Source organism: Charadrius vociferus, unplaced genomic scaffold (genome assembly GCF_000708025.1).
Source record: "Charadrius vociferus isolate BGI_N301 unplaced genomic scaffold, ASM70802v2 scaffold62, whole genome shotgun sequence".
NCBI classification, from domain to species: Eukaryota; Metazoa; Chordata; class Aves; order Charadriiformes; family Charadriidae; genus Charadrius; species Charadrius vociferus.
The window spans coordinates 4,329,236-4,349,232 of record NW_009647419.1 but is presented as its reverse complement, the minus strand read 5'-3'; the positions used below and the strand labels follow the sequence as shown (position 1 = coordinate 4,349,232).

Here is a 19,997-nt window from a genome sequence, read left to right as displayed (position 1 = left end):
GCAGGAATGGAGATGTATATTGATGGTCCAGTGGATTTTTCACACAAGGGAGTTTCTCCCAGGTTGTGGGTTGGATGATTTCACAGGGGGAGGACAGGTACTTTCTTCTGCACATCAGGGCTAAATCATTGCGAGAAGCAGCCTGAGAAGGTAGGGAGTTCTAGGGGAGAGGGGGGGGAGCCAAGATGCCCCCCTTGCACCTTCTCACACATTTTCCCCAAGTGACCATGGCTGCACTTTCCCTCCTCACAGGGCTAGAGCTGGACTCCGGTCTGCTCTTTCTCCAGGTATTTATTTGGTTAAAGCCACATGCCGCTGAGGATAGACTCGACTCGGGGATCTAGGGCTTTGCAGTCCAGACTGGAGGCTGATTTCTTGGTTTGTCCTGGATTAGGCGATGTGGGAGAGTAAGTGATTTGACATTGCTCCCAGAGGCTTTAGATACCCAAATTCCAGCTAACTCCCAGCTGAGGTGGAATTTGCACTGTCTGAATCTCACCCTCAGGCTTCTCTCCGATTCTCCATTTTGTTTCTCTTCTAAAGGTTATGTCTAGACAAGGGAAATGGCTCCTGACCTCCTCCAACCTGCTGGCTGCCTTCCCAGCGCCCCGGCTCGTGGCAGCCTCTGCGGGGAGGAGCTGCCACCAGCTCTCCCAGTCAGGCTGCGCTCCCCCAAAAAGTCCTGTGGCAGGAGCCGTACTGCACCAGCCTCCTGCTTCTGGCTCGTGACCCCTCCTGTCCTCCCAGATAAATGGGGATCTGGTGCTAATGATCCCAGGTGAGGTCACTGCTGCTGGGAGCCAGCTCTGCTCTTGCTTGGCAGCGTGCCGGTGCGGAGGGCTGGCAGATGGGAGGGCTGAGCAGTAGACATGCCAGTTGGATCAGCACTCAGCTTCTGTGCCTGCAGATGGGGCGGTGTTGATACGAGTGGATCCTGGCAGCATCCCGGTGCCAGGTTCATGCATGGTTGCCAGAGGCTGTGCCCTGGTCCGGCCCGCCGGGACTCCTCCCAAGTGTTTCATGGGAAGGCACCGAGGTGGGGGAAGACCCCAGAGCAGTTCCTGGCCCTCTGACCCGTCTTGCCTGCAGGAGGAGGAGGGTGCAGAAAGCAGTTCCTCAAGCAACTTGCACCCCGATCTGTTTAAGGCAGGTACAAAGTCGTTGTTCACTGTGAGAACCGCATGCAGCCGTGGATCCCCAGCGGTCTGTCCCTGCCCCAGCATGGTGCCATGGCAAGATCTGGTCCAGCCCTTCCCCTTCACTTGGGAGCATTATGGGCAGATCAACTCAGGTGAGGAGGTGGGTCCTGGCCGTGTTGGAAACAAACAGGGCACTGGCAGGGGAAGCTCTCCAGTGGTAGCCATTAATTCTGAGTTTGAACTTAGGGTTATGTAGGTTAGGGCTGGAGGCAGACAGAGGAGGGATGGCATGTGCTTACCAAGTGCCACATCTGCATTGCTCCCCTGCCCTGCCTTGCTGATGGCCTTCGTTTCTGCCATGCCCTCGCTCCATCTTCTTGCCCCATACTCTCGACATCATTGACAGATTTGCTGTAAACTTTCCTCACTGCATCCCTGTACCAGTCATCCTGTAACTTCAGAGTTAATGATGAACACCGAGCCTGCCTGTCAAGAGAATTGCCTTTGCGATGAAACCTGTCAGCCTAGAGGATATGTCAGAGGCAGGGCGAGGCGTAGTGTCTGGGACAGCAAACACTGGGCCATGGAAAGCCCTGCCAAAGGTCTTTTTACCAGGGCCATCATCCCCAATAACATATCAAGACCAAATCTTGCCACAAGGATCCAGGCACTGCACAGCAACAGGCAGGAAATTGTATCTTCGCAATGCAATCCTTGTTCTTGTCCTTCCCCTGCCAAGCAAGCATGACTGTGGCAGGGAAGTTTCACTGACACATAATTCATCATTTTTAGTGGTGGTGATTTTGACAACGATATTTTTCCCATTGTTTTCTTGAAAATTCCCTGCTGCCTTAGCAGACTGAACAATGTTCAGGCTGTTATTGTTCAGCTAGCACGGTTCAGCTCCTTCCTCAGTGGGCACCAGAGAAAGAGGGAGCCTCTTGGTGACTCCAGAGGACACTGACTTGAACTTGCTCTGGTCTGTGGAGGCAGCGTGGACTAGGATTCAAGGGTGGATCCTGTGGAAGGGTGCGGAAGCATGGTAGTAGACAGGTCCTAGAGAGGCACCGGATGAAATGCCACAGGGTCCAGGAAGCAAAGGAATGAATTCTGCAGCAGTGATTGCGAACTGAAGGATATCTTGGCAAAATGCCATGCTGTGTGTGCACAGGATCTTGGTGTACTGATGGAGGTGAGTTGGGTTCATTCCTCCCCTCTTGGAGACGTTGGTTCCGACACAGAGTTGCTCCAGGACCCACAGTTTCAGTTGTTCCCCCAAGTCATGAGGATCCCAAAGGTTCCCTTCAGGGAGAGCTCAGGCTCCTGTTCACTGTTCTGTACCGAGGGTGGGAATTTTCAAACTGATTCTGCATGAAGATATCGATAAACCAGATGTGCTTGTCTGTATAGGAAGAGGAGGGTGTTAAATGGTCGATAGGATCCCTCAGGTTTCCAGTTTCAGAATTTTCGAAACACTGTGGGTTCTTTTTCTATGCAGCTGGCGCAGAGGAACACCATCCAAACCTTCATTCCTGTGCAAAAAATGGAGAAAGGCCTGTTGCTGGAGCACATCTTGCCCAACCTGAAAGTGCCTCAGAGCTATGAAGTTCGCCTGACGCCCATCACCAGCTTTGGGGCTGGAGATATGGCTGCCCGCGTCATCCGGTACATGGAACGTAGGTGTCTTCTCCTCGGTCCTGGCTACGAGAGCAGGTCCGAGCCTCAGGCCCAGGGACACGGGCATGCATAGACATTGTCTCCTGTGAACCTTGGATGGATCTCTCTGCTCTATGGAGTTTTGATGGCACATTGCTGTCATGTTTGGCCATATTTTTGCTGTTGCCATCAATGCAGAGCAATAGGTAGAGACATCTGATGGCCAATCTCCGCTCATCCTTCACTCAGCAGCTCTGACTTGCACACTCTACTCTCTGGGCAGCAGAGGTCCAAAACCCCAGTCCCCGGTCAAGCCATGCTGCAGCCTCCTGTGGCACAATGGCGTATTTTAGAGGACAGACACTGGACACTGCATATTATCCACATGCCCATAAAAGAAAAAGGATTTCAGGGGGCTCAGTTCTTTCCAGAGCTGAATGCACAGTTCCTTTCCTGACTAGTCACTAGTAAACCTGTAGCTCTGTCCAATACCCTGAATCCCAGATCATCCTGTTGATATACATCATTGACCATGCTTCCCTCCCCAGCATCCCAACAGCTCAGAACTCTCCCCATTCCCACAAACCTATGATTTCTTTACTCCCCTCAGGAGTCTGGTGTCCCCAGCATGCCTGTTGTCTCAAACTTCCACAGTGTTTCAAACTTTTTAGATGTCCCTCTCAGATACCAAGCTTTGTTATCTAAGTGGGTGCTATCCCAGTGGGTGCTCCGGAAAGAAACTGCTTGCGTTTCCAGAAGGGTTCCCCTATGCAATCCTGGGATCGCCCCTTAGGTGGAGTTTTCTGAAGGTCTGTTGCTGCTCAGATCAGAGAGTCAGCATCTTGTTCCATCACCAAGGCAGACACCGAGCACTGCTGTTTCGCAGGGATGCTGCTAGGAAATTTGTGCATCTATGACCTTTCTTGATGTGTTTGTTTTATTTTCAGACTTTGATTGTGATTTGCAATTTGAGGGAGTACTAGCTGCTCTAACTTGTTTTTATGTTTCCTCTTACAGCAATCAACTATCCCAACCCAACAGGTAAGGAAGAAGACCATTGTATTTGTTTTGAATGTACTGCCTGTAAGTTCAGTGCTCCAGCAGACCAGGAAAGCCAAACAGCTGGAATACACAACCAGCTTTGCCAAATCTTTTTCCCCAAAAGAGGAAGAAATTGCTTACACTAATGCTTCCAGTAAGTACTGATGTTTATTGTACCTCAAATTATTGAGAGGAGATATAAACCAGAGAGATGCCTCCCACTCACACCTGATGTCTCTGTGACTGCATAGGCTGTGATCTTGAACCCACACTCCCCCTAACACTGTCAGTCTGCATCCAGTAAGCAGGTTATTAAATGTTCCCCAAAATATCTGTGTTTGAGGAATATATATCCCCCACCCTCTTCTGACCAGGAAAGATATCGCTTGACACCTCTGCAGGCTGGCATGGAGCATTCTCCAGCTCAGACCTGGTTCTTCTTGCAAACTCCTTGAGCACAATCCCTTTCTTCTTTCTGTCCAGTGTCATCACTGCTTACTTGGTTATTTACTTTCTGGTCATTCCTCCAAGATGCAGGCCCATCTTTATTGAGCACGCAGAGTTCCCATTGATTTTGAGGGCAGAATACACAATGCCTCAGAACGATGGTCTTTAACAAGAACGTAATGGTGCCCATCCAGTGTAAGAGAGGATTTCTAGCATGCTCTAAGTAGTGGTGGAGTGATCTTCAGAGCATGAAACAAAGTCCCTTTGCTTCGATTGTTGGATATAAGCCCAGGCCAAGCTCTTGGGCAGAGATGGGCAGACTACTTGCTGGTGGTTCCATGTAGCTGTTTCTTTCTCCCTGTTTCCAGCTGCTGAGTCAGCATTCAGTCTTTTTGTCTATTACTTTGTGTACGTGTAGGCAAGTGCTACTGCTGCGTTGCAGCAGCAGTGGGAAGGTGAAGCCAGGATTAGGCAATGACAGCCAGGAATCGGGGCACGGGGTTATCTTGTTAAGGGAGCCACAAGCATTCACTCCTGCAAGTTCACAGTCTGAGGATGGTTTGATGGACCATGCTTTGCCTGAGAGCAGGAGCTTCTTATAGGGTCAGAGGGGATTTTCTGGCTCTGACTCCTGATTCCCTTTGCTTTGCTTGTCACTGCTTTCTGATCCTCTTTAAATAGTCTCTGTGGAAGACTCGGTGGGAAACACTGAGCATATTGCCAGGGACCCACTCCAGAACGTGTCCCTCAGTACTCGCTGGAGGAGGCAAGCATCACAGCCTGCAGGAGGAAGTGACAGAATCTGGCCTTTTGCCACTTGCTTTTACACTACATAAATCACTGGTAAAGCCAGAGCAACTTTGATCCTAATTGTATCAATCCCTTGGGGTCTCTGTAAACTGAGCCTTCAGACTGCTCGCCTGGGGTTGCTTTGGCAGCTTGATTGAGACCAGAATGACTGCATGAAATTTGCCTATGGTGGAAGATAACTCAACCACGCTTGTATTTTCATGCAGTAAACCCAACGCTTAGGGTTTCTCCTTGATGCAAGATATTGGGACCTCTGGGCCAGTCACCAGGGTCTTGCCTGTGAGTTCACGCCTTGAGATTGACTGCCTAAAGTTGCACCCATCACACTTGCTTTCAGAGATGCCTCTTCCTTTCAGACCCGCTGCCAGCGAAATACGAGCCCAAAGGCTCTTAACTCTGTCTCTGGGCCACAGCTCAGTTCCCAGACTCATCCCAGGGACATGGAAATCCCTGCTAGTACCTCTTATTTTCCCACTTCCCCTGCTACCACCACCCCCAGGGAGAAGGGTTTGGACAGGACTGTAAAGGTATCCTCACGCTAGGCTGCCCAGCCAAATTCTGGGAGCAAACATTGAGAGCTCTCAAGTGAAAGGCACAGATTAGATGATTAATGCCTCTGGCAACCTGATCCAAGGGCATGCACAATGGTGATTAATTTACAAACTCCGAGAGTCACTTAATACAATTATTTCTTCATGCATTTTCTCTCTCAGCCTAATAAGATGTTAATGACATTGGGGCAGGCATGCATGTGGCATGGTTACAGAGCCAGGTACTGGGGTGATAATGCAAAAGCAAAGTAAAAGCAGGGGAAGTGAACAAAAGACATTGAGGATTTCAAAGATTTAGAGGTTAGCAGTAAGGCTGACTGTAACTCTTAAAAATCAGTTAATCTGGTTCTAAAATCCAGAATCTATCTTTAAAAGCCTGTCTTAGAATTATCTTAATTCTAAGGCACGACCTTAAAGATCTCTTAGAATAACTGATCATTTTAATGTCATGTCTAAATTCCAGTGCTGGGGAATCTGTTCTGTCCTTCTTACCACTCCCCTGCAACTTCATTTGGATATAGCTTTCACTTTCTATCCCAAATCCTGCATTGCTGCCCTGCAGGCTGTTCCAGCTCATCAGCAGTGGATGGTTTGGTTTCCCTGGTTCTAGCAGATGTAGCCTTGCAGCCTTGGTGATGAGGACATAAAGAAGCATATGGGATTGCTGGTTTGTTTTGTTTTGTTTTGTTTTTTTTTTCTTTGGCAGTGTGTCTTTGCCCTTCCAAGGCTGCAAACCTTTTTTCCAATAATCTGCTAAAGAAGCATATGGGATTGCTGGTTTGTTTTGTTTTGTTTTGTTTTTTTTTCTCTTGGCCAGTGTGTCTTGCCCTTCCAGAGCTGCAACACTATTTCTCATATATCTGCAGTCTGGCTGTGTGTGGTGCTAAAATGTTTTGGGATCATGGATGAGTACGGTGGGTGGTGATCAGTACCAGATGTTGGTTGTTGTAGATCACCCTGGGTCATTGCTTACTGTCTAGTGCTTGCATGTCCTGTCTCTGATAATGCCTCGTAGTCCAGAGGAATATGAGCTTGTTGTCCTCTTGTGAAGATGTGGGAGTGAGATGTGAGCCTGGTGTTCAGAGTACGATTCCTCAAATCCGTGCCCATTGCTCAGGAATGTGTGTAACGCAAAGGTTAAAAAAGGTGACTGCCACCAATTCCTTGTATCATGATGGCAGATAAGATTGTCTGGGCCCTATTATCTCCTTGTCGCAGATGGAGATATTAAAGCAGATGGCAATCCAGGATGACCCAACCAGTTATGGTATTGTGAAGCTTTCTTCCATTGCTGTTTGTAAGTGCTTTAGAAACTTACCATGGCTGTTAAATGCTGTTTCTTAGATCACAATATACTTTGAGGCTGCAATACAGTTTTCATTGTCTTCATCTTCTAGATGGGGAAACTAATCTCCAGAGAGAAAGTGATAGCCTGTGGGTCACGCAGAAGGTCTGCAACAGAGCTGAGGCTCGGAGCGTGGTCCCTTATGCTCCCAGTCAGTTTCAGTCATCAGACCACATCTAAATGACGAAGGCAATTTTATTCAAGTGCGCTCCATCTGCTATTCACCCATAGTCTGCAGCTAGGATAGGATTATTATTTTTGCATTCATCTGGCAGCCAGAATTTCAGGACAAGGGATGGCTTCCCCCTAAGGACTTGAAATGAAAACCTCCATTATGTTTCTCAAGAAGGCAAAGCAACGAGAAATGCTAATAGCCATGGCAGAGGGTCTCTCCCCTGGGAATGCAGGGAGGTGTCTGTAACCAGGAGCAAACATCTCTGCACTTTGAGCTGCCACCACTGCAAAGCCTGCCAAGGAAATCTGTTTGGTGAAGACAGCTCTAACTCCAGCCTTTGAGGAACCAGCTCCCCTGCCACCTCCACCTCGACTCTAACAATCCAGAGAACAACTTCTCTGTTCAATATTTAAATCCGCTGTTTAATTTTTAAACAGGAAGCTTCTTTTGTGCCGCAGTGCTGAGCCAGGATCCCTGGCAGATGGTGTGAGTCTATGAGAAGTTTTGCTTCACACAGCCGAGGTCAACAGTTAGATCACTGCTGTGGCCTCTCAGAAACAGCAGGTCATTCAAAGGTTTTATTTTCAGCTGGGTCTGCCAGGTTTCTCCTGGGAGCCTTGCTGATAAGCATCTAGAGGTGATGTGCTGGTGGTGTCCCAAACCACACCAAACACCTCCTAGTTATTCTGGGCACCTCCACTTCTAGCTTGAAGAAACGCCAGAGCTTTGCCTTCCTGTGGCTAGTTTTAAACCAAAGGACCAGGAGTCAGAGCGCTTGGGTTCTGTTTCCAGCTTTCTCACTGCCTGTTGTGACCTTAAACGCATCTATCTGTACTTTTGTGCATCTGTTTCCCCACATATAATGCAGGAGATATATAGAAAGAGGCATTACTACTCACAGAGATGTTAAAAAGCCTTGTTCATTAGTTGTTGCAAAGTGCCTTGAGTTCCCAAGCTAAGCAGAGGCAATGTGCTGTAGTTATAACCTCCCGCACAGCAAATGGTGTTGCACATAAGCCTGATCATGTTGTGGTATCTGTCGTGCATAGGACCCTTCTTTATTTTATGCTCTCTGCCAGAAGTGTTGCCTTCTGGAAGTAGCTGCATCTGAGTGAGAGGAGAGGATGGAGCCAGGGCCCTGTTTTGGCATTAAAAGAGCTCTCTTCAAGCTTTCGAGTCTTCTTCTCTGAGCAGACTCATGCCACAGGTGTGTAGGGCTTCTTACAAATGAGGCACAGTAGTCCATCACTTGGCACGACCAAGCCTTGGTGCTAAGCTGGGCCTCAGTCCTCTAGTCTTGCATAGCTCACTCTGATCTCCACCTGAGCTTGGGCTTTCTCCTTAACTTGCCTCTCCTTTGGTTTTTGTGCCTTGTGCTTTGTGGGTTTGCTCCCTCTCAATCAGTTGCCCAGTTGGCCTCCGTGTTACAGCTTTCAGGTCTGCTTTCCACCTCATATTCCCTGTTAAGGGAATTTTGTGCTGGAGAAAGATGTCGCCTGTCTCCTGTGAAGGTCCACATGCACAACACGGTCAGAGATGCAAACCATCCCGGTCCCTTTGATTGCAAAAGGACAGTCACGGTAGATCCTGCTGTGTAGGATAATGCCATTGTAAGAGAAAAGTTGTGTCTTCTAACTGTAGCTGGCAACCTGTGAGCTGAAGCCACCCAAATGTTTGTCTTTGGTCTGATAGAGAGAAGCCAGGAGTGTTAGACCAACCCAGCAATATCAGAAAGCTTGTGGGCTCCAGCCCCTCCTATGAGGACCGGTGGGTGTCTGGTACAGCCATGAACTCCCTTCTCTCAGCCAGGAGGGCTGGGGAAGAACCCTTAGAAGCTGCTTGCTCACCCTTTTCCCCCTCCATCTTCTTGTGCTGAGGATGAAAGAGGCCCCCCTAACCCACCTAGTTTCCCTGCCTCAGACCCCGTTGTCCGCTCCCTGCTCCCTGCTCCTCCCTCCTCCTCCCTCCTCCTTCATCTCCAGCTGCCATGTGGCCCCCTGTGCTCGGCACTGCAGAGCAGTGGCTAATTTGGATTAGGATACTAATTAGAAATGAACGGATTGAACGGAAAGCACTTAGCCAGGGTTAATCAGCAGTTAAGTGGCCAGCCCAGCCGAGCTCCCGATGGCTGTGCTCAGCTCGCAGGAGCAGCATTTCCCGCTGAGCTAACAGTCCGTGAACCAAGCCCTTGGCTTGCAGCACAGTGCCCAACCTGTGCTGGCAAAGGTCTTCTTGCAGGCCACAGCAGGAGGCTGCCTCCTCTTTTCTCACTGCTTTGATGTGATGCTGGAGAGAGCCAGGAAAGAAGGGGGAACAACAGTGTGGAGACCCCATGGGGAGGGCCTTAGCTACAGGGTAGGAACCGGCAGGTGGAGCATCTCAGAGTGAAGATGCTGTTCATTTCCTGGGTAGTCTCTCCTTTCTGGTACAAGAAGGCAGATTTTGGTGTGTGTGATAGGTGTGTGAGGCTCCTACCATCACAGTGTACCAAGTCTGGAGCTTTTGGCCCTGGCATTGCAGAAAGCTTCCCTCGCCCATCCCATCCTTGGCATCCAGCCCATAGGTTTCTGACCTTGCGCTGCCCTACGTGTCCTGCCAGAGTCACCCATGCTAGGACAGAGAGCATCCTGCCCAGGAACCAGAGCAAACCACCACTGAAGATACAGGAATGCAGGAGCCTAAGTAGGCATTTGGGCTTCTCTTCATCTGGGCATGATAATAGGAACAATGTGGGGGGTAAGCCCCAAAAAGTTGAGTCTTGCACTAGCATGCCATGGATGAGGTTTCTAGCACATCTCAAGTACTTAGCAAGTACTTGTTTTCATTTCCTTATGTGTTCTTTCATGGCTTTTAAGTACTTTATCTTTCAGTTTCATAGCACACCTCCTTGTACACACTTCAGGTAAAGAGACCTGTGCTTACTGTGTCTGCGCCACTCGCGAGGTCTGAGATCCCACTCTCAGCGCATTCTCCAGTTCTGGTTTCTGTCCAGGGACCTTTCAGAACACAAAGTAATTTTCACATCAGGTCTTGGACGTCTTTTCTCTTTCTTTTCTACCTGTTTCCTCCATCCTTCTCCTACTGTGTCAGCAGTGAAAAGTGGTTTATCGGTCTTTGGTTTTGTGGCTCAGGAACTGCCTTTTTACCACAAAGATTAGAGACGAAGGACCGCCTTCAGCCTGGTCAAGTCCAATTCCTTCCAGTCTCTGCAAGTCCATATTGAGTTATATCCATGCACAAGATTTTTCACCTGTCTTACAATATTGCTTTAGGGTGTGACTGTCTTGTGGTAGTAATAACACTGAGCCCCATTGCACATGTGGTTGATCCTACATAAAAATCTTTTACCTACATGACTTATTTTGTTAGAGGAAGCAGCAAAAGCTGCAATATCAAATGTGCCTTTTAGCTGGTATAAATTGGATGTGCTGTAGCTAAAAGACACGTCTGTAGCACTGAGCTGACCTCTTCTCCGCAGCTGATTTTTTTCATGTGTGCCATAGTTTAGTTTAATATATAGCCCAAAGGGGGGTCATCTGCTGGTGCTTTTTCCTCTCTCCTGGGGAAATTATTCTACCATCAAGTTGTTCTGGTTTAAAAGCCCTTGTGGCCTGTTTGCCTTCAATGCTCTTTTCACCCTCCTCTACGTTTGCCCCCCTCAGACCTCCCAGCAGAATCTCTTTCTCTTTAGCCCTAATGGCCTTCTTCTGTTTCATCAGATCATCACATCCATCAACCTGGATTAGCCCTTCCATAATCATACTAATCACGGGCATATTCCTTTTCAGCCTCCTCCTGAGGTCGGGGGCTGCCCATCCGTCCCCAGCTTGACACAGAGCCGCAGTGCTGACATGGCACTGCCGTGCAACTTGCTGCAAGCACCCAGGCAGCCTTGGGGAGGAGGTTTGAAAAGCCGCAGCTGACCAGCCCCTTCCCTTCCCTGCAGATAACACCTGCCGCTTTGAGGACGAGAAGATCTGCGGCTTCGTGCAGGACAAGATGGACAATTTCGACTGGACCCGGCAGAACGCCCTGACCCAGAACCCCAAGCGCACCGTCAACACCGGGCCCCCCACAGACATCAGCGGTACGCCGGAGGGTAGGCACACATCTGGGTTTCTTTTGGCTTGTCGGGAGTCCTACAGCTCCGGGAGCTGATGGAGTGCTGATTTGCTTTCCAAACAACACACTTCTCCTCCACACAGGGTGCAGGGAGCAGGCAGTTAATTTGCATGTTACTGATTGGCATTAAACACACAACTAAAACGCCCACGACTTTGTTTAAGGGAATAGTGTGAGCATTAGTTCTTGTTACCAGCTAATTGCCTGCTGCCTAATGCCCTTGTCCCATTTGATGCTTGTTTTGAAGTCAAAAAAGGATAAACAAGTAGGAGAGTATCTCTAACACCTAGAAAAGGCCCTGCTCATTTTAGCCAGCTGTTTCCTCAAAGAAGGTCTCGGGGACGTGAACAGATCTTCTCAGCACCAAGCAGGAGCATGAGAGACCCGGGGCGGGGAGCTGCCTGTGGGGTGACAGCGAATGCCTCACCCCAGATGGAGGAGACTGGTTGTGTGTATTGCTCATGCTAGCTGTGCATGGAGAGCATGCTCCCCTTTTAGCTGGATATTACTTTCCCCTTTCTCTAACGAGGAAAGTAAATGTATATGCAAGCACAAATCTTTGAACTCAGAAAAAATGGGAAACATCCAATGGCCAGCTAAGGAAATGGCTTTTCCCATTAGCGTTCAGTACACCAGCCTGATTGAGCGTTGAAAATGATGCCAACAAATTAAATAGCTAATCTGTTCCTCCCTGGGTTGTTAACAACTACTTTGGTATTGTTCTCTTTAGATAACAATATTGCTTAGGCCAGATATACCGAATCCTCTCTCCCTCTGCTTGAAGCAGAGAAATTAGGCTGAAATGGTTTCCCCCTCCTCTTTCTTTTTTTCTCCTTGCACAGAGCAGTCGGCTCTGGGGCTCCTCGTGCTGCAGGAGAAAGGCTCATTTCGCTCCTGCATAGACGTGTGTGTGCATGCCCAGGGATGCGTCTGCTGCATGTGCTCACAGCGGGTCTGCCGGCGCCCGTCTCTCCTGCTCTCCCCTAAATACTGCAGGGGCAGGGGAGACACTGCAGAAACACTGCAAAGGTGTTTGTGGCCAGGATCACAGTGGGCGCAGTGCGGATGGGAAGAGCGAGGCCATGTCTCTCAGAGGAGCTGTGGTCTCCCAACCTCTGGCATCCCATCTCTTGCAGGGAGGGCGACCCAGTGCACGCTGCCTTTCCCCACCTTTCTCTCTTGTTCTGTAGGTTATTACATGTTCATTGAGGCGTCCCGGCCCCGGGTGACGGGAGACAAAGCCCGGCTCATCAGCCCCCTCTACAACATTACTGCCAAGTATTACTGTGTCTCCTTCTACTACCACATGTACGGGAAGCACATCGGTGAGTACCCTCGGGGGAAGGGTAGCCCCAGCACAGTGTGGGCTGTCGGGGAAGACCTCCAGCCTCCACTCCACCAGCTGTGCCGGCAATTCGGGAGGGTGGGAGCCCTACTCCAGTCCTCAAAGCGCCAGGGTGGGCTGTCGCTTTTAGATACTTGTCCCTTACCCACACCCCAGCAGTGTCAGGGTTGTGAGGCTCTCACAGCCCATCCTTGGGGTGGTATCTTGCAGTCAGCCATCACCCCTTCCCCTCTGGCTTGCTCCTCTGCTGGCGTAAGGCTCCCTACCCTCCACAAAAAAGAGCACTGTACCTGTCTGCACACATTTTCCCCGCTCACAGCCACCGCCACCTTGCTCCGGCCAGCGGGACACCAGGTGAATGGTCTGTCCGTCAGAGAGGAGACAGAGATGGTGGGGCTTTGTGGGACTGGAGGTCTCTGTGGTGTCCACAGCTATTTTGGAGTGGGCAGGATGCGTGTTCCCTCAGCTGTGCCGAGGACCTGTCTGCTCTGCCTGGCTCCCTCCCCTCTAACCCGCAAGCCTACGAGTGCAGTGAGCCCCCCAGAAGCGGCTGGCACACTAATGAGTTTCCATATCCAGTCAAGGAGCAATTGCTAATTCGTCACCTCTTGATTATAATTTCATTAATTTGAATAATAGATGCACTCTTCCCACAGCACGCTGGGTTATTAATCACCTGCTGGACTGGAGCCTGACTGAAAAATCAGGGCCCAGGCAGGAATGTGTCCGCCCTTCAATAAACGGGGTTAATTAACAGCTCTCTGCTTGGCACCATTGATGTCATTGGGAGGGAACACGCTCCCGAGCCCGGCCATCACACCTCCGCATGTGCGTGTGGCACGGCAGAGAAGTTAAGCTGCAAAGTCTGGGATCTCCTTCTCCCAGCGGAGGCGAGGCTGAAACCCTGACCCCGTGGGTGCCGGGGGGGTAAGGGCTGGTCTGAGCAGGTCTCCATCTCCGTCTTTGCCCTGAGGGCTCATATTTGCCATCCTCTCTTGCAGCCTGGCTAGGTCGGAGGTGTTTGCACGCACCCGTACTCCCCCTGCAGATGGGCTGCTCTGCACCGTCTCCATGCTGGCAGCGGCAGGTTGCTCAGGAAGAGCACTGTCGGCATTGGTTCACACCAGGTTTTCCTGGACCTGCTGGTATTGCTTAGCTGACAGAGCCCAGCTGTTAATGCTGGCTGGCAAATTCCCTTCTTCCCTCCAGTTGTCCGTTGTGGTCAGTCAGCCTTTGTGCCTAATTCCTGCACATCTTCTCCTGGAGACTTTGAAAAGGATCTCATTCTTTGTGGTGGCAATGAAGGGTGACCCAGACTGGCGGGAGACTGGCAAGGAAAGAAGATGATCCGGGAGGAGGCCTCTCTTGCTTTGTTTCCTTTAGGAATACAACTATACGTGTCATGTTGCCAAGTTCATTTCATGGGGAAAGTAAAAGCCCATCAGCTTTTGCGTGCTTTTGGAAGAGGGCTCTGTTTTGCAGCTCTCATGTGGTGGTCTGTCTGTCTAGTGGACGGGACGTACCAGGGAATCAATTCATTACAGGTTTTTTGCTTTTAGCATTTTAACTCTATATTCATTTGCCCCAGCCACAAATTGCCCAGAGCAAAAGATGCAGTGACTCCCAAGACCTAAGAAAGCCGCTGAGTGCCATTTTATATTCCTCGGCTTCAGGCGCCTTTTATATCTGTTGATTTTTCCCTTCATACTCAATGTTGCTGCCCCTTCCTCCTCCCCATTTTCCCCTTGTTGCACAAAGGGGCTGATAAATTTGTGCAAAGTGGATAGACTCTTTAATGCCATGTGATGATTTCTAGGGTGGGTGCTGCTGAGCTGAGAGCAAATAAATTAGATTAAAATTAGACTGACTAGGTAGAGCCAGAGAATGAAAGAGAAAGAAATGAGAAAAAGTTCTTTTTGTCTTGGTCTGTGGAATATGTGGCTTTGTCTAGCGGCCCCACAATATATGGGTCTGCAAATTAAAATTCAGTAGCTTGCATCTGCTGTCTACTCTGGAATTTCTTTCAGGACCAGTCATGATATTCTGCAATCGTTTTGGCTTCTTTTCTACATATCAGGGCACCAGGGTGAGACCTCTCCAGGAAAAATCAAAATGCTAGTAATCCTAAATTGTCTGGTTTTCATCATTCCCGTTATGCTACTTACTAACTCTTAAGCTACTTGGTCTTTTTCCTTACTGCCACGCTGGCAGCACTCTGGCGTAGCTGTCCTCATCCCTGCACACACGCGAACGAACCCGAGTTTGGGACACGCTCTGTTTCACCAGCAGGTCTAATGGCTCAATCTACATTTCTAATGCACGTTGGTTACTCCCTGGCTGGTTTTGCCTGTGTGGAGGTTGTGAAACCCTTCCAGAACGCTTTAGCTTGTTCAGATGGTGCCAGGCTCGATGCCCTTGGTGGCTGAAGTCCTCTCAAAGTCCCCTGGGGAAGTGGCAGTCTGCCTGAGGGCAGAGCAAGTTTCTTCAGCTCTTCTTCTTTAGCCCTGGGTTGGAGGAGACTGCCCCCTCTCAGGTACAGGGCTCCTCGCTAGGACTTCTCCTGTCAAATGAGGAGACAGACCCTGGCCTCCTACCTGTATGAAGGTGAAGATGGGGTGGCCACAACCCTGGGCCATGTCATGCTCACCAAGTGCCAGCCCAGTCCCACCGAGCCAGCTGCCAGCCCTTCTGAGCCAGCTGTGGCACTTAGCAAGAGCGTATCAGATTGCTCCTGTTGGCAGACAGTGCCAGCAAGAGGACATCTCCCAGCCCAAAGGCTCTCTTAGCAGTTTCAGCTTCGTCGCGGAGCAAACCAAAGCTCTGTCACTATGAAAAGAAGCCGTATAAAATCCTGACATTTATTTATTTTTTTTAATAACCCTTTTATTACCTTTTTCCCCCCTCTACAGAACTTGAAAGCTGGTTTACTCTCACAATTTGACTATAAAATATCCATAGCCATCCAGGCAAATCTTCCCTGGGAGAGTTCCCAGACACTACTCGTTTATAATAGATATGACGAAAGAGAGAAACAGAATACAAATGGAGCGTTTGTAGCCATGGTATAAAATATTCAGCGACTAGCAGAGCAGGGTGATGTTGAATATCTCTCAGCTGATGAGAGAGCAGGGTGAAGGGGAGCTCCCTGGAGGCAATTCCTGTTCTTCTGGAGTTATTTGGTCATCGGTTTTCTTTCCTCCGGCCCCCTCCGGAGCGAACATTCACATTACCCTGCGATCCTGCCAGCCCAAACATAAAAATCAGGGGGAGGGGAAGGAAAGAAATCCCGTTTCCACCAAGCATTCGAGAACGAGGGTGTCTTGCTTGCGGCAGGCGCAGATATATCAAACGAGGAATTGTGTGCTTTCTTCAGGAGAGGAAACTAGCCACGGCAGGCAGCGACCAGTCGCCAAGTTCAAAAAACCTCTTTGTTGAGTTGGCTTGGTGCGTCAGCGTCGCAGCTGGCAGCAGACCCACAGGTCCTTGCTTCAGCCGTGAGACTCCTCTTCCTCCCTTCCCAGGGGCTGCCTGGGAGGGGGATGCTGTGAGGGGACAGTGTCCCCGACGGACTGCTCCCACCGCAGTCCCCTGCCACCTCTCTCTAACGTCTCCTAGCTCAGCGGTAGCCAGGTTATGATCTGCACGGCCTCCTGCCCGCTGCTGGATGCTCTGAGACCCTACAGCGAGAGATGCCTTCAGGCTCAGACCCCAGCAGGACAGTTGCTCAGAGGGACAAGGAAATTTCAGCCACAGAGGATTCAACTTTTTTTTTGTTGTCATTGTGGTCCCCGTCGTACACAGTGATTGCTAATGCTGTAGGTCCCATCTCAGCAGCCAGTGACTGTGCTCATGGGGAAAACACTTGTGTCCAGCAGTTTATTTGCTACACGCAAGCAGTGATGTCGGATGTACCCAAACAGCATTTTTTTAGCCTCCTCCTGATCTGTGAGCTCAGTGGTAGACCCTTTTCAAACTATTTTTGCTGTATTTCAAATAGAAGTAGTCACTGCACACAGGCTTACGACAAGATAGAGCCTCAGAGAGGGGAGGAGGCGAAGCCCCCACCTCGCCCTGCGCTACCTCCCAAGATAGGACCATTCAGCTGCATCCTGTAGGAAAAGTGGCATGTCCTGGGCTTCAAGAGCTGGACCCAGTTGAAAGCAATGTCTGAAGACCCTGCTCCTGCCTTGCAATTTTTTGTACTTTGAGCCTCCTTTCTGCACGAGCAGTATAATGTTCTTATCTTTGCCAGTTCCTCTCCCAGAAACCAGGGAAAAAGCTTATTTTCTGGCGTGCGTCCAGCATGTGTGAAACTCATGGGAGGGTTAAAGGTGCTGCTGTTCCAGCTTAGTGCTGACACGGACCTTATCTGATCACCCCAGCTAAATCAGGCCTATGTATAATCAGGATGAGAAGCTGCCAATGAAATGGTAAACTACTCATTGCTCTCTACAGCTTCCTGAGGAGGGGGAGCGGAGAGGGAGGTGCTGATCTCTTCTCCCTGGCATCCAGTGACAGGACACGTTGGGAATGGTTCAAAGGTGTGTCAGGGGAGGATCAGACTAGATATTAGGAAACATTTCTATACTGAGAGGGTGGTCAGACACTGGAACAGGCTTCCTACAGAGGTGATCAAAGTGGTCAGGCAGTTGGACTAGATGATAGTGGTAGGTCCCTTCCAACTGAACTATTCTATTCTATTCTATTCTATTCTATTCTATTCTATTCTATTCTATTCTATTCTATTAAGATACTGAGAGGAACAGTGTTTGGGATTGATTAAGAGAGATTTTGGTTCTGAGTCACTAGAAACAATGAGACCTGATCAGATCACTTGCTACAGCATCCAAGTTCAAGAAAGCCATAAAGCTGTTTCACAGAGGTAATTGGGTTACAGGCAGATCACTTACGCTGGTGGCATCACCGCTGATGCCCTCCTGCTGAGTAGGAAACACAGATCTGGAAGGCCTGCCAAACTGACTTCTTCAACTCAGATAATGCAACCACTGCAAAGGTGTGTCTGAGAGGTCATGGTGGCAGATCACACAGAGGAGCCAGTGTTAGCACAGATGCAATGTGTCAACATCTTGTTTCTGACAAGTGACAGTAGTCAGAGCTGTCAGGTCACACAGATTGATAGGTACCAGCTATGTCAGTGTAAAAGCAACTTGAACCATGAAGACCTCCTTTTTTGTAAGATCCACCATAGTAGCTCCCTCATTCCTACCCAAACCTCATTTATGAACACAGCACCCTGCTGCTGCACACAGTTATACAGGTGGCACTCTGGAGGTAACTGTATTCTGTTGAATATATAAAGTTTGCCTTATATACAAGTGCATTGTTCATGAAATCCATGCCATTATCTTCAGTGCAGTAACTCTACATGGTAGAGATTATATCACTGGATTGATTGAGGGGAGGCTGATTTTCCTAATGAGTATGATTCATTTCCCTCTAGGATCTTGAAAACAAGTTGCAGTTAGAGTTAAGTGAACAGTTTGTAATGAAAAAAATGTATTCGATTTTTTTTAACACTCCTCCTTTTTCCACTTATTCAGATGGGTTTTTGGCTTTACTCATTCTTCCATCAATAGATGTGTATTTGACTAATGTTCTGTGCAGACATCCAGCAGCTTCCTGTGGGCTATGGTGTGGACCCTTTGGATAGACTGTGGTCTCTTCTTGTAGTATCTGCTTGTTTTTTTGGGAAGTTAGTCAAATACCGTGATCACGAGAGGGGATTATAAATACCTGGCAAGATAACCACATAATTGTAAAGTGTTGTTCAAGCTCTGCAGGTTCAATACAGTGGCTCTGAACCAAAGACCGTTGAAGTCATTGTTTTTCTAAAGACTTCAGTGAACTTTGGATTAGAGCCATAGATTTAAAGATTATTAAGACCAGATGGGACTAATACATCATCTAATCAAACTTCCTGCATAACCAAGGACAGAGAATTCTCTTCAGTTACTCTTGCTGGAGCCCAGTAAGTACCGTGTGTCTACACCTTCATTGGATGTTTACTTACAAAGAGCACCAACATCATGCTTGACATGGCTTGCAGATGTGGGACTGAATCATCCCTAAGCCAAAGAGCTTGGCATGTAAAGCTGAAGAAGACATGGAGAGGAGGGAAAGGTATTCAGATGTGGATTGGCTATATGTCATTTTTATTCCACAAATAACGTGTCTTTATCTTGATGCAGGCATTCTGCTTAGTACCTTGAATCTGTGTGCACTGATCCCTGCCTTTCCTTGTCCCTCACTGAAAGTGCATCACTGAATCAAGTTCCCAGTGCAGATAGCCACTGAGATCTTGCCTTTTTCAAAAGTCCTCTTCTTCTGCCTTACCAGTCATAATCTGACCACATTCCAGCTGCAGAATTTGTTGGGAAGGTTGTCAAGGGGCACGGACTGGTGACACCAATTCATTTGCAGATGAATCCCTTCATATCATCTTTGCTTCTGCTCCCTTGATTTGAGTCACTGTTACTCGTCTGGTGGGAAGCTGCTATATCTCCCCTCCCTTCCTCCAGGTTCTCAGCAAAGCCTCTTTCCATTCAGACTTGGCTCACAGCAGCAGCAGCCTTGCACAAAGTTGAGCAGCTGTAAGGATATACTGCAACCTGATCGTCTCTTGAGACATCAGGTGTTGCATCAATTATTCAAACCCTGAAATTGCTAGATACAAAACTTAACAGACACTTAAGAGGAAATGGGAGCTCTCAGTGCATACCCAACGACTCCTCTAGCACTCCCAGGTCACTCTTCTGTTCTCTCCATGGAGTGTTAACTATTTCACCAGTGCCATAATTGTAGAAGCGGAGACTGAAGTTGCTCATTCCAGGTGCACATCTGGAGACCCTCTTAGGTGCTCTGAGAGAATAAAGGCTGAGGGGGAGAGGGGCAGAGTGCACAACTATCTTGTGCTACTTGTGCAACAATCCCAATCTGTTCTTGAACTTCAGCAAGACATGATTTTGTAACGTGTTGAAATGCTTCCCGGAAAATCAAAAAATGCTCAACAAGGGTCAGTCATCACCGTTACTTCCAGGAGTGACTGCCTCTCCCAAAGAGAGCTCTGCAGGGATGACAGGCACCTCAGCACTTGAATTGATGCAGATCCAGGTTGGGAGCCTCACTGTCTCAGCCAGTCCCCTGGAAGTTTTCCGGTGAAAGTAGAGCCAGGCATGAAATGGGAAAGGAGTCTCTTGCTATGATGCATCCTGCCTCAAAGTTGGGAACACAGCCTACTCTAACGGCCTTCCTGCAGCAAACCACTTCCCAGGCCTGAAACATTCACCTTTCACATCTCCTTGGGTCAGGCAGAGGAGGCCAGAGAGCAGATTTTGAGCGGTGTCGT

At 49.0% G+C, this 19,997-nt stretch overlaps 1 protein-coding gene across 1 annotated transcript in view; it reads left to right on the top strand.

Annotated features, from left to right (window-relative positions):
* The window catches only part of MDGA1 (MAM domain containing glycosylphosphatidylinositol anchor 1), a 105,411-nt gene that overhangs the window by 70,915 nt on the left and 14,499 nt on the right, over positions 1-19,997 (top strand). Inside the window, exons 11-14 of the mRNA XM_009880461.1 lie at positions 2,638-2,815; positions 3,813-3,836; positions 11,111-11,263; positions 12,477-12,611. Of these exons, the coding sequence (XP_009878763.1) occupies positions 2,638-2,815; positions 3,813-3,836; positions 11,111-11,263; positions 12,477-12,611 (490 nt within the window). The remainder of the gene's footprint in view (positions 1-2,637; positions 2,816-3,812; positions 3,837-11,110; positions 11,264-12,476; positions 12,612-19,997) is intronic.